The sequence below is a fragment of the Opisthocomus hoazin genome, chromosome 6 (assembly GCF_030867145.1).
Source record: "Opisthocomus hoazin isolate bOpiHoa1 chromosome 6, bOpiHoa1.hap1, whole genome shotgun sequence".
Classification (NCBI taxonomy): Eukaryota; Metazoa; Chordata; class Aves; order Opisthocomiformes; family Opisthocomidae; genus Opisthocomus; species Opisthocomus hoazin.
Genome location: NC_134419.1, coordinates 20,053,227 through 20,077,031, shown reverse-complemented (window position 1 = coordinate 20,077,031; position 23,805 = coordinate 20,053,227). Strand labels below are relative to the sequence as shown.

At 39.4% G+C, this 23,805-nt stretch overlaps 1 protein-coding gene across 7 annotated transcripts in view; it reads left to right on the top strand.

The window, feature by feature from the left end:
- The first annotated feature begins 322 nt into the window (after positions 1–322).
- Positions 323–23,805, top strand: part of BCAR3 (BCAR3 adaptor protein, NSP family member) — a 78,840-nt gene continuing 55,357 nt past the window's right edge. Inside the window, exons 1-4 of one of the 7 annotated variants that reach the window (XM_075424930.1) lie at positions 15,528–15,601; positions 17,299–17,600; positions 19,512–19,621; positions 21,041–21,368. In XM_075424930.1, coding sequence (XP_075281045.1) covers positions 21,049–21,368 — 320 coding nt within the window. In that variant the 5' untranslated portion in view covers positions 15,528–15,601; positions 17,299–17,600; positions 19,512–19,621; positions 21,041–21,048. Of the gene's footprint in view, positions 423–7,751; positions 7,795–14,945; positions 15,020–15,328; positions 15,602–17,298; positions 17,601–19,511; positions 19,622–21,040; positions 21,369–23,805 lie in introns of those variants that run through there. The other 6 variants (XM_075424931.1, XM_075424932.1, XM_075424933.1 and 3 more) reach the window with 6 other exon arrangements.

Here is a 23,805-nt window from a genome sequence, read left to right as displayed (position 1 = left end):
AATTGATACTACAGTATTGAGTGAGTCTTGATTCATCTTCTAAAAGATTCATTCAGTTGTGAGAGCTAAACAAAATATAGTCTTCAACATTCCGTTTGTATGAGGATTACAATGAAACAGTGAATTACATGTAATAATCTTAATTCATAGATAACTACTTATTACCAAGCGGCAAAGAAAGTATTAATCTCTCTGGCCATAATGGTAGAACTTCTATGCTATTAAGCACTTTCTGAGTTGTTCAGTCATTTAATATTCCTAAGCAATAGTATTTGTAATTGGGTTTTGGTTTTGTTTTTCAGCGTCAAAAGCATTGTGAAGTGAGGGAACAGATAATGAACTATCTACCCGTTTCTAACTGGCTGACCCAGCTTGGTCTTGCAGAATATTGCACACTCTTTGAACAATAAGATGCTGTAGAGGTAAGAATTGGCTTTTTCAGTAAAATTCTTGAGAAAATATTAAGCAAGATGATATAATGCAAGTGGTTAATGTTGCATAATATAATGTCGGAGCAAAATCTAAAGGTTGATATTTTACTTTTGTCTTAGAAAAGGGGGAAATAAAACCAATGTTTTTTGTAACTGTGTACTAAAACTCACAGAGAAATAGTCACTTACCAGTTAGCTAGCTAAAATGAACATTTTGCTGTTTCTAATGCTGCTTGTCCTATATTAGCCTTGGCTGTCTCAGATTGTAACAAATGGGCATGTTTGCCAGAGCAAGAACACATCGATAACTTTTATTCTGCAAATGTTAACAATTAAGTTTATTTCTTAAAATTCAGAAGTAGATAAAATGTAAACTTATGTGCCAATTCTTATATGAAATTGTTTATAGGTAAATGGATACTATGTGGCTTAAGAATAATCTTCTCTATTGAGTAAATACCATATTACAGAAGGACCTTACATCAGTCATCTTGAAGATCCCTAGAAATTTATTTAGAAATTCTTGGGAAGCCCTTTTCCTGCAGGTCTTACTTGATCAAAGTTTCCTCATTACTGTTTGTTTTGTGTTTTCAGTTCTTACCGTCTATGTACAAATTTATTGGCACTTATGTACTATATCATCAATTTAATGCTGCTTTGACATGTTTTAATTCTGTCTCACTGTAGTCTTAATTCAGAAAATAAATGTAAAAAATACAACTGAATGTTCTCATCAACTCAAAATATCCATGGATTCCCATAATATCAATGGATTCCCATTAAAACAAATTTTTTACAGATTTTTTTTGTCACTAATCAAAGTTTCATGAAATGGCACGGAAATTTATTTAACATTGGCTCTGTGTCACATCTGTGCTGCTTGTATACCAGATTTCTTGGTGAGCGTCATGGTAATCTCATAATCCAAGCAAAATAAAAATAAAAGGACTTTAAATATATGTAGAATTTGTCACAACTAGGAAAAAGACAGGATTTTCTACTTTCCCAAATGGACTCAGTCAGTAACACTTAGAAGCACGTTAGAAAATGTTATTATATGATTCATACTACCATTGTAACACAGAAGACAGGAATATAGAACTATGGGACAGGTGTTTTAACAGTCAATTAACGAAGAAAAAAAAAACCTGCAGCGAAGACACTTTACAGCTTACCAGGCCTGAAAGCTGCCTGTAAAAAGTTTTTGCTGAAGTGCAAAACTTGAAAATAGGCTTAGTGGATCGTTCTGGATACAATGGACTCTTTTTAAGTTCAAGGCCATGAGTCAGAATTTCAGTTCTGCAATATCTGCAGATTACAAGTGTTATATCATTTCTTAGTTCCTCAGCCAAGCTGAATATTTTCCTGAAACAAAACTTCAATTTGAGAAAATGCGTGACTTATCCTGACTTCACATACTTACTAACCTGCTTAGTACTAGGCATACAGTTAAGAACCATGTTGAACCAAGCTTCTAAGTTCTTGAAAGTCTAAGTAATTGCCTTTGATGTCTTCTACTTTTGAAAATAATTACTAATAACTGTTTACACTGGTGTTTTTATCTCTGTAGTAGAAGGTATGATTATATCCATTTTGATGAGGAGGACAGTGATGCACCATTTCTTGAATTAAATTGTTCTTAGCTGAGTAGTAAATTCATGGCAGTAGAAGACAGAGATTTTGGTTTTCGGTCAACTGCTCTAACCAGTTCTTAAGCCAGACCAGAAAGTGCTTATGATCTTGAATGAAGAAAGAAAACATCAAGGTGGGAGACTGTTCTCCCTGACAAATAAAATTTTCACATATTAGTGTTGTCTGCTGCAAAATGCAGCAAGTTCTTTAAAGCTACTAAAAAAACCCCGAAATGTGTCTATAAAAGCTCCCGCTGTGTTACCCTAAGCATATGCTGTTCAGTACTGGAGTTAACGCCAACTCTTTTTTGTGTTCCTCTTTACAAGCTTTTTGCTGAAGTGTGAAGAGCAGACATACTGCATTTGTACTTTTTTGTGTATGGATTTTCTTGGAGGAAGATTTTGGGGTTTGGGGGGCAGGGTGTTGGATTTTTTTTGAGAGAATCGGAGGGAGCCTCTGTTGCTGTTGCCAAGGCTGAAAAATCCAATTTTTGCATTTGGTTAGACTGAGAAAGGGATAAGGTAGAGTAATAATTATTCAACTTCCTTTTTTATGTTATTAGATACGTATGAGATATTATTTGAGGAAACACTTAATATTACATTTTCCAGCACGGCTAAATTTCCCTAACAGCTTTTGAAACAGTTGTAGCTAGTGACATAAAAAAGTGAGGCTTTCAGCAATTAGAGGACTACTCAGTCTAAATCAAAGAATGTCATTCTTTTGCAGTGCTTTTAGTTTGAAAGAAAGATTTTAAAATTACAGTTTCAAAAACAATGGCTCACTTAGAGTAGAAATTCTGTGTCAATTGTCTTATTTACACAGTGAAACAATGTGATTTTGTGTTTTAGGGTCCTAGGCCTGACTTGTCAATTTTCCGTTAGGAAAGGCCACTTTTAGTAATATGACTTGCCAGTAACAAAATGGAGTACGTCCAATGGGTTTCTCTTTATCTGATTTAAAGTGAAAATACAGAACAGTAAAAATAAAAAGAAACAGTTGATAATAAATTTTCTGCTTTGAATGTGTTTTCTTTTTGCTTTGAAAGTTGTCATTATCAAATGAAATTTTGTACGTACTTATAAATCAACATCAAATTGAAATTTTGTACTGACTTATAAATAATGCCTTGAGTTATTCAACAGCTCCTTTTGAAAATAAAATTGTAACAATTTTGTGGAGAGAAAGGGGAATAAAAGAGAACATTTCAGGTTTGATTACCCAAATGCATTATCTGGAAATTCATGTTCTTCAAAACAGTGTCACAACCCATGCTATCTTTTAAATTATAGTGAATATCCTCTTGATTATCCAGAACCTTCCTTTCCAATATTATTACGCCCCTCAGTTCAATCTGAAATTTATCTTTCTTCATTAGCTTATGCAGTTGGCATAGTAGCCCTTTTGGGATTGTTTTTATACAAAGGAGTCATAGCTTTTAGAAACTCTCCAGCTATCTTGACCACTTTTGTTTAGAGAAAAAAAATTTAGAGACAGTGAATTAATGTTTTGGAAGAAAAGTTATTCATCCCTTCAATGACATAGCTTATCATAACAAAGGGGCTTCATATAACACATAAATATACTTACGTTTGCTGTTACGTAGCTTACTGTATCAGAAACAACAAATCTGTCTGAAAGAAATCTGAATTCTCCTGGACTAATAGGTATAGTATGTTCCTTACTCTGGCATTTGCTACAGGACTTATTCCATCATACAGAAGCTGATCTTAGAAAAATGGGAATTGAAAATCAAGTCCACCGAACACACATAATTTCCAATATCCTGCTGCTTCAGCACATAGAAAAAAGGAGAGGTAAGATTTCCATGTTGTCTCCTAAACACTAAGAGAATGAGTTAAGGTGACCCAAGCTTTCCTGTTACAAAGAGATGATAAGCTAATACTCTGATTCAGCCTAGGATACTGCTCTGAATGCAGATTATAGGTGTACTTTACACAGACAATAATAAGACTAGCTAAACGTTAATCTTTTGGCAGGGTTTTAAAAAATAATACAACCTGTACTTTTTCTAGAAGCTGTCATTTAGAAAAGGCTCCACTTTCACTTTCTATTGCTCTCACAGTCTTCGGCTTAACAGTATACAGTAACGTTAACAGACCATAATTCATGGAAGACTGTATCACAAAGGTCTTCCTCACTGGGAAGGATCATACCTAAAGGTCTAAAACCAAGCTATTTTGTATACATGCCACCTCATCCCTAGTGAGGAGAGAGGAGGAGTCCTTAGGCAGTCATGACCCTACTTTTCTGTTTGGGACTTCGCTATGAATGAAGACTTGATCACTACATTTTTTGTTACTTTTATGATGCTTGTATCAGTTCAGTATCAAAATTCAGCTCAAGTTTGTGAGAGTTGGAACAAGCCCTGTAAGGCCTTCTATTCTGAGTGGAAGGATATAGTGAGATGTTATTCAACTATGACTTACTGTACAGGATATTTTGAGAACAGTTAGCAAGATAACAAGTATTATGCAGTCTGCCCAATAATTCTGAAGATCACTACCCAAAACTTTTACAAATTTGATGTGAAGCAGTGATTTACTTGGCTAACATTCCTGCTTTTACCCTCTCTTGGTCAAGATAAAAAGACTTTTGAACCACATGTAGAAATCGAATATTCATAAAATGTGTTTAGCTACTTTAACTTTTCAGAAGAAACTAGAACTGGTTGTGTACAAGTAAATCGGTGTATTTTCTCAGTGTTTTCTGAGGATTTCAAAATTCTTTTAATAATTACATAACTTCTCAGTTAATTGGTTTAACTTTCTTAAAATGTGAATATAAGACATTTTTGTAACTGCTACTGTGAACAGATTAGGAAGTTATTCAAGTTGATTACTACAGTGAAACTAGATGTATTTGAATTAGAATCATGTGGCTTTGGGACTGCATTTTGTAACCTTTTCAGGTACTGCTGTAAGGAATATATCACAGTTCTCAATGTAACATTTTTTCAGAGGAAAGGGCTATTCAAACTGTCATTCACACGATGAATTGATTTATAGATGGTTATGTAACATTTCAATCAACTCACTGGAACATCCCAGATTTTATTAATATAGCTAAAACTCGTGATTGTTCAGCTTCAGATATGTAGAGCTAAATCTAGTCTTGCTGTACTGCTAGTGGTTTCAGTGACTTTGAGTCAAACATTTTATCTCCAAACTGGAGTGTATATATTTTTTGACCTCTGGACGTAAGTCTTGCAAGGTGACAGCATGATGGCATTTGTTTCTTTTTTTTTTTGGCAATGAAGTGCTAGAATCCTTTAAGCTAAATTCTAGTAAAACTAGTGGTGGTTCATATTTTTATAGGCATTTATCTTGGTGAGCAATGTTTTCGTTCACTCTCTGGTTGTGGCTAATGAAAATAATTAAGTGCATAATTGAATTATGTGCTTGAAAAAATAGAGCCAAATTGATCTCTGAGTTGTTCTGTTTACACCAGGATATTTGCATCCTAGACAGTTTTTCCTGTTGTATTACAGAATTCTGGGAAGGCTGAAAACCAGGTCTGTTCAGTCAGTCATACAGGAGTGCAGACTGTTTTGTTTTCACGGTAGGGACTAATGGTTGTTATCTAGTCTCCAGCCTATTATGACATGGTTTTGTTTTGTGTCTGTCTTTGACAGAGTGCTGTGTCTAGGAGCAAAGTGCCTAATCAGTTACTGAAATGCTTGTTTTCAGCACTAAAATGTACTGAAGTCACACATTAGAAAAAAACATTAAAAAAAAAAAACTTCCATTCTATTAAATAAATACTTATGTTCTGCCCATGTACCTACCAGTACAGAGCAAGGGCTGTATTATTCTGTTTGCTGTTATTTTGAGTTTTAAACAACAGCATTGCATTTGTTGCTGGTTCAACAGTTTCCAGACAGTGCTTGATGTGGTATGTCACTTTAATGTGTAAGCATTTTTACAAGGTTAATTTTATAGCACTAACCATTTCTTTGTATCGTGAAGTTAAGTTTTGGAAAATTTTGTCAAAACATTTTCTGTTTTCTAAAATACTATCTGGTTCTGAAACTACTTTGAACAGAACACGTCTCAATGCACTAAGATTTGGATTCATCCTGTCTAGCTACTTGGGCTGTGTTTCCACAGTAATTAATACCAAGATCTGTGTATTGACATAATGCCCAACAACACATTTGACCTGGATCACACATGTGCACGTGATCACGTATCTGTTGAATCAGGCAGAGTACACAATACGAAGTTCACTACCTTTATGCTTTTACACTATGCTTATGCCAGCCAACCGCAGGGAAGTGATCAGAACAGCTGATTTGACATGAGTAGGATTAGCGAATCAGTAGAAAAATAACAATTCAAAATTGTTAAACCACTTTAGTCCAGCAGAATTAGTTTTATAGTGGAACAGTGCTTTGAGTAATAGGGGTCTGATATTTTTGATCACTATTAGAAAACTCAAAGGCTGCTGTTCCATTGACTCTTGACCTTAATTGAAACTGGGGTTCCAAAATGCCAGCCAAAGCAGCCTGTGCCCTCTTCAGCTTTCCTTTAGCTGCTTTTTCCCACCTCTGTGTCATCCCTTTTGTTGTCAGTAAAACTATCCTGCAGCTGCATGGTGAACCCATTGGGAAAGTTATCTGGCTGAAAACCAACTCTTGTCCCCCTCATATTCTTCCAGATCAAGTCCCCGTGCCAGCTCAAGTGTTCAGCTGTGCAAACACTTGTACAAGTGTGAATGGCCCAGAAAGAGACAGCAGAGGTGTCCCTGGTGGCTGGAACAGCCCCGCTGCCGAAAGTGAAACCACAGCTGAAGGTGTTCCAGTCACTTTGTGCTCCCTCTAGGTATTGGAGAGAGACAGATGAACTCAGCAGATAACTCGGTCCACTTTCAATTTGAATTGCCTTATGTAGGTGTCTATATTTTTTTGTTAATTGGAGAGATATCCCAGGATGGCTGACTTCCTGGCAGATCACTCAGCAAGTGCTGACAGCTGGTGGAATAAATTTAGGCCTAAAAGCTACGTCTGCAGGTGGCCTGGAACATTTCATCTCTTCTTCTGAGTGCAGCCTTCTATATTTCAAGAAAGTGTTTGTTTCCTTTTCTCTAAATCCTTATGATCTCAAATATTTGCTTAGGGCTTGTCACTATTTTTCATTTCCTTGCAAATCAAAGTACACAAGTGGAAAAATGTTTCAAATTTCTGCAAACTTTCTTCCTAAGTGCAATTGTTACCAGTTCTGAACGTACTTCCTACCACTCTTCGTGAACAGAAGACTACACGGCTGTGTATGGAGTCAAACTGATAGTTGCTCAAGTCCAGGATCTTGTATCAGATAGTGGCAAAGTAGGTGTCAAGTGAAACATGAAAGAGCACACCAACCCATAGTAGTGCTTTCTCAGAATACTTTCTCAGCCTCTAAGCAGTTAATCTAATAAAAATAAAGTTTCAAAAAGGTATGAAAGTGAAGACCCATAAATGCTCTTTCCACAATCCTTTTACCTGTATCTTGACTTAGCTTTTGATGTGCACTGCAGCACACTGCAGCACATTCTGGATCTCGGTGTCCTGCCATCTAGGCCAGCATCCGTTCATGTATTCATAGCATGCTGTGACTCCTTTAAGATGTACCTTTTATTTTCTGTTCCAGGGAAATTGTAGTCAGAGGGTGGGGCTTGCAGCTTGCCTGGGCTTGTCCCAATATGGAATCAAGATGCATCCAAAACTCAGGTACTAAACCACTCCCAAGTAAAGGAAAATATGGGCTTTGCTTTTGGCTGTGCTTACAGGAATGTTCTTAGTGACTATCTAGCACCTTTCTGTTGTCTTAGAAATGTTTGTTTGGCATTGCAAAGCAGCCAGGAAATAGCATATCCTCTTCTAGAAGTAGCTGCTTCTGCTATGAGAGAATCTGATGACAAATTAGGTGAATCTGACTGACAAAACAGTCCTCCTTCCCAGAGCATGAAGCATAGCATTCTGTCCTGTAACAATTCAGCAGTTCAAGACAGACATCCTGAAAGCTACAGCCCAGTACTTGGAGTAGTGCTCCGGGAAGGAACCGTGGTTTTCTCAGTATCCTCTAATACGACTAAAGCAGGGTTTGATGCTATGTGGCATTGGGGCAGAGTGATATTTAATCATGTTGCCATATTGTGCTACGGTCTTTAGGAGTGTGCTTTTATTATAATTTCTTATGATCTATAGTAGAAGAATAAATTATGCTTCAGATGTGTTGAGGAATCCCACCATTATGTGACCAGCTCCTTCAGTGCGGTAGAAATGTAGAGAGGGTGATGTAAATATAAATGCAAATGTCTATTTTGATATAATAAAAAAAAATTACTTGGATATTACCAGATGTGGAAGATATTTCTTGGTTCCTTTATCACCATGAATTTAAATATAGAATTATTTTTGAAAGCTTTGTACCATTTGACTATTAAAATATTTGTGTACATTTGCAAATATTCTTTATGTACTTTTCTATACATCATTAGTTGAGTTATGAGTGGAAAAATATACAGAAAGCTAAGTAACAAGAAGGCTTTTTAATGAGGTGTTCTAAGAGCTAGAGTTTTGTTTTTCCAGTACCACCTTCTACTGAGCTGAATTCTGGCTAATAGCATTTTATTGCTTAATATGATTTAATTAATATCTTGGAGTGTTTTTCTTTGAGAGGCTGAAAGTATAAAGAATCTTTCCTTTTTGTCTTGTACAGGTTTTCTTATACAGAGAGATTGCAGTTTTAGTAGGAAATATATTTAGATTTTTTGTAATTTTATTTGTCGTACAAAGAAGGCCAGTCTTCATGGATATAAATAAAATAAATGCATTGACATAATTTACTATGGGTGAATATAAAATAATACACAAAACCTGAATTAGATTAAATGTAATTAATATTCCGTAAGTTTCTGCTTTTGATGGGGCAAAGAGATTTTGCATTTAAATTCTTAAATAACTGTTTCTGCATATGTTGTATTTCTTGCCCTGCTGTAGTAAAGTTAAATATGAAGTGCTTCCTTGCCATGTGGGTCTTCTCCTTGCCATTCATTATACAGAAGACCTAAGATGTGTGCTGTTAAGAAGGAAAATGAGCAAGCGGTACAGATCCTTGCTTGTGCTTGGGGCAATATAAATGGAGACAAGTCCATCTTCAACTAAGGTGTAAAATAACTGAGGGACTCATTCATGTGTTTTTATTAGATGGCCAAAATAATTAGCATAAAGCTATAACTGGTTTTGCCTTGTCAAATAAAAATATCTTGCCTTTGTCACTCTCACGTAAAGCCCTTTTACTAGTTCTGGGGTTTTCACTTCTCTTTGAAACATTGCAAACACAACCAGAGTGCTCTGGAGCAGTGGTATGTAGTGTCAACCTGGCAGATTCCAGACTAGTGCTAAAATATTCTGGTAGCTTTGCCAATAGATGGAGAGGAGGCCGCTTTGAACACTTGTGTCTGCGTAATAGAGGTGGTGTTGCTGCCTGTGTGGTCTGTTTTGCTCTCACTGAGAGATACAAGAATTTGAAGGTTTTTGCCATTTCTGTTTGAAGGGGTCAAAAAAGTAGATGCTGTTACAAAGTTGTAAAGCTACACCTCTGACTGTACCATTTCATCTGTTGGAAGTTCCAGATTTGTTTATTGCTACTTTCTGGCCTTCTGTTTATCCTTTTCTCTGCATCAGTTATGTTCGAAATGAAAAACTCCCCAACATCTGTCACATGCAAAGAGAGGGTGTTAATTCTCTTGTATTTGAGACTTTTTACAGAAACATGGAAAAACAGAAGCTTACAAGGAAATCTTAGCTCCGCAGTAACAGTTCTTCCGCTGCAAGAAGAGGCAAATAGACCCCCTGGTAGAAAGTAACCCATAAAACCTTGTCCAACTTCTTTCTGGTATTGTCTTCCAGATTAATATGTCATTTACCAAAACTATTCAATAGAAGAAAACTAGGTTTAGTGCAGTTTTACCCACATATTTCAAACTTCTGAAACAGGTCTGTCTAATCTATGCCAGCACAAGTTGTTTGATGTAATTTTCAATACCAAATAGAAGGCGGGGGAGGGGGAGAACACAGCATGTTATTGTCACAGAATATCTGCAATAATTTATTTTTACAAGTTTTTTATCATTACTAATTGGTTTTTTTTGTTAAAGATGATACTCAGTTTTCATGTGTTATATGACAAGGGCTGTACTTAGTTTATTTGGTTCTAGTAGTGGCTGATACTAGCTCACTCAAATCACATGGAATTCTGTAACTGAGAACTTCTGATAGCTGTAGTGATTTTTTTTTTTCCAAATCCTTCCAAAAGTTTTGATTTCTTTCTGACTTACAACTTACAGTAGTGAGCTGTAGATTAGAGGAGTTTAACAGTAAACCAATTTCCATTGGAAAATACTGATTTGTCAAACTAAAGTTTTTAGCCAGTAATAAATGAGGATCAGACATCTGGTATTATATGTATCCAGTTTTCACTTTTCTAGGTCTGCAAAAAATTAAACGGGCTGTAGCCAGAAAATCCAGCAAGCCAGAGCATGTTCATGCTCCAGTTTGTCACTGAATGAGCTAAGATTTATGTAACTCCTCAAACCCTCCTGCTTTGCTGCAGTGTTATTTTCAGTATGATCAGATGATCAGCTGTGGGACATTTCTGCTTGCAAACTTTTCTGAGGCTAGGGATCGTGAAGCTTCTTGACTCTGACTCATGACAGATAGCTGTTTGGGAGTTGCTGAAAGATCTTGTGTCTCCAGGCCCAAGACAGACCAAGTAGTAAGACGATGTTGGTAGTTTTATTATGGGGGTCTGGATAGCTGCTGACTAAACTTGTCTGTTTTCAGCTGGCAGCCAGGGGCAAGCTTGGAAAGCACAGTTGCCATAGCTTATAGTTTGCAAACTAAGTATTTTCAGATTTCAAGTACTTGAGCATTTTTCACCTCGTGTTGTCATTCTAATTTGGCCTGATATGTCTTTGATTACAGTGCATAAACTTGATTTCCTAGCCAACAGTTATGCTGATTGTTATTTTATCTATGTGGCATCTGTGGGAGTTGAGGGAATGTGGCATTTTTCTTGCTTGGCTCCTTTCTCTTCTAAGACTAGTCTACAGTAGAAACTTGCTTTGACTTTTGTTTATCAGAAAATCTACAAGCACTGCTGTGTGAGCAATCCATGCATACCACGTCCTCATCTTGTGTAGTTACTTCTGCATTTTATCATTGCAGCTGCACAGCAGCGCCTTTCAAGTAGATGTATTTTCTCCTGATTATTTCAGGATGACTGAAATTCTGATGTTTAAGATCAAACTGAAAAGTTTCAATAAATCCTCTTTTGTTACCGTAAGCCAGGCACATTTTGAAAGTGGTCTCTGAAGAATTGTCAAATCACCCAACTCGTGGCACGAATAAGGTATGCAAGCTACAGTATCAGAGGTCTTGGGACCTGTGTCCCAGTTATATTCCTTCTCACTCATCTGTTCAGATAGCTGCTCATATGGGTAGGCGTCTTTGCACTAGGTGGAAAAATGCACCTGTACATACTCCGTTCCTTCAGAAAGCAGATGTCAAGGGTGACCACAGAGGGCCAGAGCAGTGTGTGATGTGTGGCCAGCGATGGCCAGCACACTGCTGGTTTCTTGGCTTCCCCTAGGCTGATGTCACAAAGGACAGCACTTCACCAGTGACATTTCTGTGGCATAGTATACACAGACAGCATGATGCCATATAGATAAACAGATGGTTAAGGGGTATGGCAGGTTAACATGCAGTGTGGATGGGGAGGGCTTCACAGAGGTGGTGTGCTTGTTTCAGGACATTGGTGCTTCCAGACTTCATCCCACATCTCATTAAACCCATTTCCAAAGTAGACATAAAGTATGAAAACAACAAAAATTTTGCAACAAGGAATCTAATCTGGCTTAATTCAAACTCACAACTAATATGGCTAGTGTAGGCAGTCCTGTGAATTCTTTATTCTTACAGGTTGCAGGCAAATTCTCTTTAACAGCTTTGCATCAAGTATGTACAAGGATGGATTGTGTAGATTGTCATATGTGAGGACAAAGACCAATTTTTAATTTCATCTGAAGACAGAACAAAACTCCTAGGAAAAGGATGTCATGACTCATGCAAGAGTAATCACAGTTTAGCAGGGCTGCCCAGCTACCAGTGCCATTACTTAGCACCCAGTCATGTTACTGAGGAAATTGCTACTCCTTTTCTAGTTCTTATTCATAAAGCATGACAATGAAGCATGACATTACTTCCTATGTAATTACAGTGCCTGAAAAGTTCCTGAGTTTTTAGAACCAGCCAATAGAGACCATCTTATGTGCTAACTGATCTGAGGTTTCGGCATGCTTTTAGTTGTTTTTTACCCGAACTGTGGAATGTATGACTTAGAGAAGCAAGACTTTTTCCTTTATGAAGTGAGGAAAATAATAGTGTGCACTTCTGGAAAATAATAGTGTGCACTTCAGTAGCATCTTCCACTTGATAAGCTGATAAAGTACTGTACAGTCTTTCCTGTCAAAAATATCTGCCACTCTGACATATGTTACAAAAATGTAAGTAGAGGTCATACAGGAAGTAAGTGGGTCAGAATATTAGAACAGAAAGCGTAATGCAGGTATTTCAGCTCCTCTTTCTGTAATCTCACCATAACTCCATTTTGCTTGCACAGGACATATTAGTGAGGCATTTTGGTGTCCAAGATGGGATCGCAGTCTGTTGAGCTTTCTGGTTCCTTTCTTGTCCCCCTGCTCTTCCCCTCCCTTCCCCAGGTACATTTTGAATAAAGATTGTGTCTGAAATATCCCATGGGAAGTTTCCATACATTGTTACCTGTGGCAGTGAAATTCTGAAATCCGTCACTGTGCCTGAAACATTTCTCGTACCTCTCTGTCCTCAATACTTACCTGGTTTTGCACAACTGGCAATGACAAAAGCAGAGTGCCATCAGCTATTTGGGATTTGATAGCTTTCCTAGTTCATCACTAGCTCAAATATCATTGCATTTGGGGAAAAACTTATTTGAAAAAAAGATTGTAGTGAGTTTTTGTTATGTGTTTAGGTCTCATTTTGTGTGAAATCGGTTGGAATTTTGATCTGAACTTCAAGGTTCTGTTTGGTGTCAGTATGCTGTTGTAATTTTCTGTAATTTGAGGGGAGAAAGTTATGTAAGTGTAGAAGTCTGTGTCCAGCAGCATGCCACAGGTGGTGACTTATGTCCTAGCACCAGTGAATGAATCCTTTGGGAAGCTGTCGTCTTTCACATTTACCTCAACTTTTCCATTCAGGAAGTCATTATTGTAAAAGGTGCATGGCAATAACAACAGTAAAAATGCTTTCCACCGGCTCATGCCAGCCTTAAGGAACCAAAGTGGGGTTGCTGTGGGAAGGGGAGCCCAGTCAGAAATGCCACTGTGAGCTTCCCATACCATAAATTTAATTTTCTAATCTTCTGTCTCCTTTACTTACTGCATGTTTGAGCACTCTCTGCCTTTATTTTCTTTCTCTCTTATTTTATACTAAACTTCACCTTACTTGAGCTTTCTTATGCAAAGATTCTACTCACATCTATGAAAATTCTCAGACTTTTCCAAGAACTTTCCTCTCCTACTTCTGCAACATACGTGATGGCTAAAGAATCTTGTCTTGATGAGCTAAATGTTTCTTAAGCTTTAGCTACGCTTCAAAGGATGGTTCAGTGCTCTTTCTGTCTTGAATCGTTTAATTTTTTAAAAAATTCATTTTGCTGCAAGATGTTTTAGATAGCTCAGATTGCAAAATTCAGCATTCTGGACAATGCATAAAACCCCAAACTACAGAGAGGTAGATGTCCTAGTTCTACCTGATACCCAGAGATGTCACTTTGGTAAGACACTGTGCAGAATTTTAATCCTGCTGTTGCCACTGGACGTAGCTTAATTTGTTTGGAGTGAGAATACCACAGTTTCATTTATTTTTGCTGATTGGTTTGATAATACACAGAGATCCTAGATGATGAATAATCTGCTTCTTAATGACATTTATCATTTATATAGTTTAGGACCACAACTTTAGCGACATCGTGGTCAGGCTCTGAAGTAGATACATCAGAAGCAGCTTATTAAAACTAGTCCTGGTAAGCATGGAGAAGAGTGTGAAAGGACTGAACATTAGAGTGAAAAGAAAATAGTGCGTGAAGAGGATCTCCCAAAGCAGAACAACCATACAACTAGCAGGGAACAAATATTTGATGTCAAAATCCATTAAATGTTTGGTTAGGCAGAGAAATAGCTCTGGAAAGCAAATGCCAGTGGGGTAGCTGTGAGGAGGTTTGTAGAATGTTGGCTTGTGAATTCTGACAAGAGGGCAAGAACAGCGTTAACAAAATTGCTTTGGACAACTGGAATAACTGTGGCAAAACCAGAGAAACATCGTCCGGGAGGCCTGGAAGACTGAGCCAGCAGGAAAGAGGCAAACACAATGATAAAGAAAAATTCGATCTAGACAGTGCTGTAGAAGTCAGCAGAGTGTGCCTTGATTTCTGTCTAAGCAAAAGCTCTTTGGCTGAGTCGGTGGTACAGCTGAAGGTGCCTGAGGTAATTCGTTAAAAATCGATGTTCTGTCTGTAGTTACCTGGTTGTTTTAAAGGGTACACTTTACAAAAGGAGGTTAACTAGTCGTCTGTTCCGGCAGTGGCTCTCGATCCTTTACAGCTATTTGGCGCTTTGCTTTAGAAAATGCATTTGATACGCGGGCCTGTTGCACAGATACCGTCGCGTCCCCGGCGGGGTGAGCGCAGGCCTGCTGACGCGCGGCGGTGCCGCGTGTGAAGCGGGGCACAGAGCCTGCGCTGCCCGCAAACGGGCTGCGTGTGGGAAACTTCGTTTTTGCTGCAGCGCTGATCTGGGAGGCGGAATCGTGGAAGTCGAGTTCTTAAACCCAGGGAAGAGGCCGAGGACAGGTCACTGCCCGCCAACCGGGGGGGGTGTGTGTGTGTGTGTGTGTGTTGGCGGGCCGTCAGTCGCGGCGCGGGCGGGCGGGGCCCCTCGGAGCGCCCGCGGCGCCGCCCGGGCTCCGGCACGCAGCGGGGGGCTGCGGCGGGCTGCGGGGCCCGGCCCACCGGACCGGAGCCGAGAGGGCACCGCCCCCCGCGCCCGCCAGGTGCGCGGCGCCCGGGAGTCCGTCTCGTTTGCTGGGGTGGGAGCGGGAGAGCCGCCGAACCAGGTCCGCGCTGCCGCGGCTCGGGCGAGGGAGCAGTAAGGAGCGCTCGGAGGGCTCCGGTTGAGTCACCTCCGCTCAGCTACCGCCGGCTGCTCTGCTTCAGGGCAGGCTGCTGCAGGCGGGCGCGCCGGCCGAGGGCGTCCCGGCTCGTTTACTGGAAGCGCTCCGGACCGGTGGCCACCGCTGCCCGGCTGCCCGCTCCCCCCGGCTCCGCGGCCCCGAGGCACTTGGGCGGGACTCGCTGCCAGCAGATCGCTTGGCCGGGACAAAGCCCGCGACCGCTCCCCAGAAAGCCTGGAAAGGAGCAGCAGCCATCAGACGGGTAACCGTGGGGACATCGGGCGGAGAGCGGAAAGCTGGCTTTGAGCGAGAGCGTGCGTGAGGGCCCGGAGCGGGGCGAGCCCGGCGGCGGGCGGGCAGCCGGGAGTGCCGTGCCGGGGCGTTTGGTCCAGGGCTCGGGACGCCTCGCGTGGAGAGCTACTAAATGTTCTTTAAGTATAAACCCCGCCAGGTGCCGAGCTACTTCACCGAGGACAGAGGAAGGAAATGTTGTGTCTTTTTTTTTTCTTGGTCAGCTGAGGGGGAGCGCTTCTGTCTGTCCAAATTTGTAATCTCCGTAAGTCGGTTGTTAGTTCAGAATAATTAATTGCATTCTTACTGCTGAAAAGCTTTTAAACATACTTCATTTTCAGTTCGGGTGGGTTGTTTTGTGGGTTTTTTTGTCAGTAACATCGTGGGAACAGAGGAGCAGGCAAAATAATAAATGACGTCCTACACCGGAGGAGGAACAAAAGCCTGTATTTTGAAGCCTTAGCTGAAAAACCCTGAGATTTGGCTGTAACCTGGGTGAAGTCTTCTATCTCTGCTAGCAAAATGGGGAAGGAATGTTTATGTCAAGTCAGGGCTTCATACTGTTCAGGATTACTGAGCTAACTGAACACTGAAGTTTCTGGGATGATTTCATAGTATAGGCCAAATGAGGAGGTTTCTACTTGTTACTGAATCCTCTTCAATGATCACTTTTTCATGGCATTTTGTATAGATATCAAGGTATTCTACATGTGAAAACTCAGAGTGAAGTGTGGGATTTATCTCTTTCTCTCATCTCGAAACAGAGAAATTTCAAAGATAACTTACCTTGGCCTGTGTGCTTTCTGTTGCCTGCAAATACTAGTTTAAAATAACATTTTAAAAATAGATTGTCAGATTACAGTGCAAGGATGTATGGGGGGTGGAAATTGTATGAAATCTGTAAGGAGAGAGGAAGAGAGCATGAACATTTTGATACCACTTCAGGACCTTTTGGAAGCACTGACCTGGCTGTAATCTTGTGGGGAGTTTGTGATGTTTGACAGACTCATGTTTTTTCTGATAGTAGCTTAAAGCCTTTGAACTATTGCGTATGCTTTCTTAATCTATTTCTCCTTATCATAGAAAGCTGCAGGTTCTTGAACCTTAATATTCTTCTCAAAGTCCTGTGACCTGTTTGCTGTAGCAGCTACTGCATCAGTTTATCTTGTTTAAAGAAAAACAGAAAATACAGGTTGTAGAAAGCTGCTTCTGAGCCATAGTGAGAGCAGGAATCCCCTCTTTTTGTTATACTAATGAAGAAGACTACATTGTTTCTAGGGAGACAACATGAAATCTCCCTTGGGTTTATAGTGGCTATAGTTTTAACTGTATTTCTTCCTTTTCAGTCATGCTTTTGCTTTTTCTGTTTCCTTAACTTATGCTGTTAGTACACAAAAATGAAATCCATGGAAATCAATCTGGTTTTTGTCCTGAACTTGACTTTCTTCACCATTAAGGTTGATCACTTTGCTTATTTCCTATGTGCATCTGCATAGTGCATGCAAATGTGCCAAGTAACTTAGCACTGCAGATCAACTTTCAGACCACGTTGAGAGAAGTGTGAATCTTCTAATGTCCGAAACTGGTTTATATATAACTCAGACTTTTGAGATAGCTGGAGAGTCTGATTCAGAACTCTGAAATTGTTTTTCTGTTTCCTTTTATGAGGCTTTTTTCCTTTTATGAGCATGTACAGCCTTGGACTTGGTTATGTCATTCATGAATCTCTGAAGCCAAACTGGAGATTTCCCTTTCCCTAACTTCCCCTCCTCCAATGTATTGAAACAACAAAGCAGCAGCCATTCTCGCTCGTTGTGTTGATGTGGCATGGAAGGGGCGTTTGTTCTTGTACCTATATCAGGTCGAACGAACCATCAGAACACTTCTTCAGACTGTGTGAACATCAGAAAGTTTTCATGAAGACAAGCTGAGCCAGAAAGTTTGTGTTTGCATCCCAAAGCCAAGAGGGCGTGAGTAGAAGGATATTTTATTTGTTGTTTTGGGGAAGCGAAGGTGATCTGTTTCATTGTTCATGTGGTTCTTTTTTGTTTTGAGCAATGGTGTGAAGAGATGCACACCCCATCGAATTAGAACTTGGTGCATTTTTGGTTTTGCCCACCATGTATTTTATTGTATGTGCAATCTCATTTCCTAAATGCCATGTTGATTTTAAAGACTTCTTAGTTTGTATTTCCTCACCCTCATTCGTAATAAAAAACCACGACATGTCAGAAGTTACCTGGAAACCTTTCATGCCCTCCAGTTCTCCGAATTCACAGTCTGACTCCTGCCAGTTCCATTCCTGTATACTTTACCGAATTACAGACTGAAGAGAAACGCCACTCTCTGTATAAATACAAATTCGCCTAGCATTTTTAACGTTGTAGTGGCATGAGTCAAACTTGTTTGCATCTAGTTAGGGGAAATTTCCGTGACTTCCCAAGTGCTCTGTTCTGTTAGATGCTGTATTTTGACAAATAGGAATGTGTACAATTAAATTTCAGGTCCTTTTGGGCTATCATTCTGCTATAATTTCTGTTTCCGCTGTTGATTGCATGGTGACAGATGTTCAGAGAGCGCTGTCTCTTAGGGAGCAAAATTTTCAGTGTTTCTGTATCTAGTGAAGTCAAACATTCTTTGAATCATATGCTAAAGTATTTGAGACATTCCAGAGTCTTCAGGTGAAGAGGCTGTGTGGATAGTTTGGCCGGCAGGACTTTTGTTACTGAACTAATTGTTGTAGTTCTTTGTTTACATTTGTGAAGAATACATAGTGCAGCAGCACATAGGCAAGTAGATAAATTTATGGGTAGAGGTTAGGAGACCTGTTGTTTTGGGGTTTTGGGTTGGGGTTTGTTTTTTTTTTTTTGGAGGGGTTTTGCAGGGAGGATTGCTCAAAATATTCTCCGAGCTTCTGTACACACATAATTGTGGCGAAGTGTCTTGCAAGTTCTTGAATGTAGGTATTTCGTGCTAACTTTGGAACTCTAACTTGATTCCTCGAAACAAAACTCAGGTGTGGATTTGAGGATTGAATATTGAATTTGTAAATAGTGGGATGTTACTGAGAGGGACTTAAAAAGTGCAATGATAAGGACATAACTGAGGGAGTTTGGTTTTCTTTCTTAAGACAGGCTTCTTAGGAGGGGAGGTTAAATGGGGAATGCTACATTTCAGAGGGTCACTGTTTATTTGCTGAAAATTCTCAGACTGTTGGATTAGAAACCTACTGGGTTGCTATAATTGTCTGACCAAGTGTCCTGTGATTTGGTTAGGAGAGGGAATTCCCAGCTATCTTTATGGATTCTCAGGCATGAAGTGGTTGACAGTTTAGTGTCATTGTAAGTCTATCGTGGACTCATTTGGTGTTAACCGAAGCTTTCATTGGTCATAGTAAATGCGTTAAGATGAGTTTTCAAATGATTGTGTGAATTCTGAGAAGCTTTATTCCCCCCTATTGTTTGAGGTAATTTTTATTATTCCTCTCTAATAATAAAGCTGAATTTACTGGAAACAAGCTCTGTCAGTTTGCTTTAGCTATATGGTAAGCATTTGCATTTTAGAGCATTGTATCTCTGGACCAGTTGTTTTGCTTAGAACAATTGTAGTGCAAAACTGACTTCACAGCACTTTTAAAACTTATTTTGAAAATAATTATGTGTTTGTTTTTTTTAATACTAGCCAGCAGAAACTGTGTCCTCAAACTACCTGATAAATGGAGAGGTGATTTAGTATTTTACATCAAGGGCCCATATGATAATTTATGATTTTTTGTGAGAGGGTGGTTTGTTTTCTTTAGGATTTCAAATTTCATTTGGATCTGTGTAACTAAAATATCAGTTCTTATTAACTTCTCCACTCGTTTCTGTTCCTTTCAACAGGAAATCTGACCAAAGTCAAACAGGTGCTATTTCCAGAAGCTTTTCTACTGTAGTACATAGTAGCTGTGCTCAGACAGAGCCTTGGAAATTTGAAGATTAAAAAAATTAATGTAAATATTATTTATCATCTGTAATTAATGAGTATTTATTGTAGGACCTTCAAGAAGGGAGACTTAGGAAGGGATTTGTCACTGAAATCTAGAAACCTTATCCAGGCTGTGAATCTCTGCAATGCAGCTGACAGGAAATAGCAGAATTCTTCTGTAAATTTGAGATCAACTTTAGCGTTACCGTAAAACTAAGCCTGTTATGCTAACCTCAGAATAGAATTAATAGTAGCTTCAGCGCAGCAATGCTTCGATAGTACCTGTGATGCCGAGGCTGGGGAAGGGAGCAGGAAGACTATAGGGGCAGCTCTGTTTTCCTTGCAACACCTGTGCATTCCTGAAAACCAGAGGAATTCTTGTGCTGCTGTAAGCAGCTGACTTCCAGGCTGCTGGGCCTTCAGGGTGCTACTCTTCAGCACGAAGCTTGGCCAAGGTCAGAACAGATTCTCCCTGCCCATAACTGTGATTTCCAAAAGCTCTTCTGCTTTCTGATTTCATATCAATCTCTGCTGCTCCTGTGGTTTTTCCAGTTTTTATAGGAGGCACCTGGTTGACTGCCACCTAGGTTAAGTAGTGTCGGACTGGCTGACCTTTAGGTCTGTGTGTATGTTCCACAGAGTGGTTTTTGCAGGCTACTATAAACGGATAGGATAAGACAGCCTGTCTTCTGTAACAGAACCCTATAAAGTGAGCACAAGGCAGCATTTTTTGAGGCACAGAACAACACTCTGTTGATGTGCCTGAAGTGTTTGTCTTACAGAGTTTTTTGCTCATGATAATAGAAAAACCTGTACTGTACGGCAGGCTATAATTGATTGTACAAGAGACTGACAGTTATGCAAATCCCTAATGTCAACAGTGCTTTGAGCCAGCAGGCTGTGCGTGCTGAAGAAGAGAATTCCAGTCATCTGCTCCTGTGCTTATCTTGGGTAGAGCCCTTTAGTTTACAGCCTGTTAGAAATATGCGACCAGTTCTCTGCTAGATTTGTTATGTGAGCAAGACTCTTCAGAAATGTTTTTTTCCTCAGTGTGCCAACTGCTGGGTTTAGAAACTTATTCTTCCAAACAAGCTGTAGTGTCCTTTCTGAGTCTTCAGAGGATGTAAAGGAACAAAAAGGAGGAACTTTGTGGATAAACATGGAGAATTGCTCAGGGCCTGCTCTTGAATGTGTGTCCAGATCGGTTGTTTTTTGTTGTGACTTTTCGCATGTATAAAAGTTAATATGCACATGTGCTTGACGTGCAGTTGGGAGCAACGCGATTGGGTTATAATACAGGCTACATCTTGAAGTATCCAACTGCCTCAAAGCAAAGCAGAAGTTCAGTTCTAGATGCCTTTGTTCCTCAGGCTATTTAACTTCCATTAAAGGGGGGGCTTTGATGATTGATGCGCTGTGATAAATCTTGTTTTTGTTTTTCCAGAACCGAAAATGTTAGCTGCAGGAAAAGTTTCATGTCTTCCCCGAAATGGCCCAGTGAACCACCAGTTCTCATTAGCTTCTTCCATGGACCTTTTGACCACTAAACCTTCGCCAGTTGAGCATCGCTCAGACTCCTTTAAAGACATCTCTATCCATGGCACTCTCCCCAGGAAGAAGAAGGGGACAATTCCTACTAGGTCTTGTGATATGTTTAGCCACTTGGGAACATTGCCGTACACCAGAACACACCGGCAGCAGCCACCTTTTGTACAGGATGTTATAGAAGAGTACCCCTCGCAAAATGGGAAGAGCAACAAACTCCATGCCAGGTACCTTGTAAAACCTTAGTTTACATATGTTTGTTGCATAGGAACTATTATGTATTTTTCTAGACCATTAAATGTTCAGTTAAAGATGCAGCTGCTTATTATAACTCTGCATTCTAACAGGGATTGATTTCTCTCCCTAGTACTCAATTTGGGTCTTGATGGAAGAAGCCAAACAAAAACCAGTGTGAAATACGTGTGGGGTGGGGAGGGAGAGGAATGAACTGGATTCATAGATTTCAGGAATTCTGAGAATGTCTTCTTTTTTTGACTTACTGAATAGCTCAGGCTTCAAAATAATTTTCCTTCTGCAACAAGATCAATCAGTATATGGGCTGTTAAATACTCATACCTGTTTGAACTGTCCTTCTATACCACTCTTTCTGTGGGATCCTAATGATTTGAATTTTTAGTCTTTCTTTTGACATCTGTAGTTTTCAGAAATATTTTTTAAGCACTAGGGTCTTGCCTCTGAATGTTTAAAAGGTGTAGCATTGCATGTACCATTCCCATGGAGGAAACATTTAAAAGTCACTGAATTGCTTTGAAATGACCCTTTGCATTGTTCTAACAGAGCAGTTTTAACCAAGAAGTCAAACTGTTGAAACTTGATTTGGATTCAGTGCTTGTACAGATGGAGTGTAGAGGAAAAGGAGTGGTGTTCCAGCTGCCTCCAACCTAGAGCTACATGTGAGCTGGTTTTCTTGAAGATTCAGTGGAACCCAGCATACACTGAGCTAATGGCAAATTATCCCTGTTCGTGATTCTTGCCTGACTTCCTGGTTATAACATCCATGACTCTTGAGAAAGAATTATGCTCTCGTAACTAGCATTTCTTTCGGGAGTCTGTTATCATCGCTGTTATTTTGCTGCTTACAAAAAAAGTAATTAATTTTGTAAGTGACTTTTTTTGTTGTTCTGATATTGAGGTCTATAAAATGGGGAAAAAATACCCAGCTTACACAAGAATGATTCAGTGTAATGCAGTAATCCGTTAAAGGCACAAAGATGAGAATGTTAGGCTGCTTGAGTGACAGAGTTAAAGATGGAGAAAAGATAACCAAAGGACAACTTCTGAATTGGGATTTATAATTTTGCTGTGTCCATCACTATAAGATTTCTTGTTCTCAAATCTTGTGAGGGAAGGGTGGTCCTAATTATGTGGGGTTGTGTACGTAGAGTGGTCTTTGTATGCTTTTTGCTTGCGGCATACAGGATCAAGCTTTCGTCTTGCTTGAAAATAAGTCTGTCTTCTCTATACCCCATTCACTTTGAAAGAAGAAAGGACTTCAGTGTGTTTAGTATTCCTTTGACACTGATCTCCGAGATGTACCTGCTGACATGAACTGGCTTTTTAGCATAATTTGCTTCTTTGGTTTGCATACTTCAGAGAACACAAGCAGCCAGGGCTGCTGCCATAAAAAGAATATGGTGGTATACACTGAAGTTTTATCTTATGTCTTTCTTCTCAAGAGCAGTTACTAAACATGATTTCCAAGAGATGTTTTCTTTTCTTGAGAGACTAAAGCCTCCATATTAAATATATTTATACTTGTAACTGCTAACTTTCCTTGTCCTGTGAAGAACACTTTTGCACAAGCAGTAAGTACAGAATGCTTGAGAGGAAAATGTCAAGAAGTTCTGGCTGATCAGAATTGAAACATGATGCTTTAAAAATAGTAAGAGATTCAAAGGATGTTGTTAGTGCAGCCAGTTAATAGAATTTGTGTCTTTTGAGTCATAGCAGCAAGTGCTGTTCCTGTGTTTGATCTTCCAATTGTTCTGCTAAAACACACAGAAGTCTGTGGTAACAACTTCTAACTTCTGCTGTCTTTAACTTTTACAATGGATCTCTATACGCTGTGCTCCGTGACCTCACAGGCCAGTCGCATTAGAGCAGAACACACTACCAACTTGACAGTCAGCAAATATGTCACTTGTTGAGTCTTCTTGGGATGACTCTGCACCTTTCATTAGTATATTTAAAAGAAAATTGAGAGTGCAAGTCTGATTTTCCTGTCGTAAGCATTCTGCCGTATATGCTGAGGTATGCACTCTAATGCTTACAGTCACGTTGAGATTGTTTGGGACTAATAGTGTAGGGAGGTCTGTGTTACCTTATCAGAGTTTTATCAAAAAAACCCTGTAATATTTTTATTTCAGTGTAGGAACTTGTGAAATAGTAAAATGTTACATGGATGTTCTCATTCAGGAGTAAATCAGTCTTTTATTGCTATAATGCTGTTTACAAAAATTTAAAGTGTGTACGCACATTTTAATCAAACTTTTTCATGATGCATTGTTCAAACTAAGTGCTGTGTTTGATGTCAGTAGACCAGAACTAAGAGTCATTAGGATTACAGTGTTCGTGCACACATGGATCCGATTGTACTGAACTGTGACTCAGGCATGTCATAGTTTAAGTTTGGTTAATTCTGAT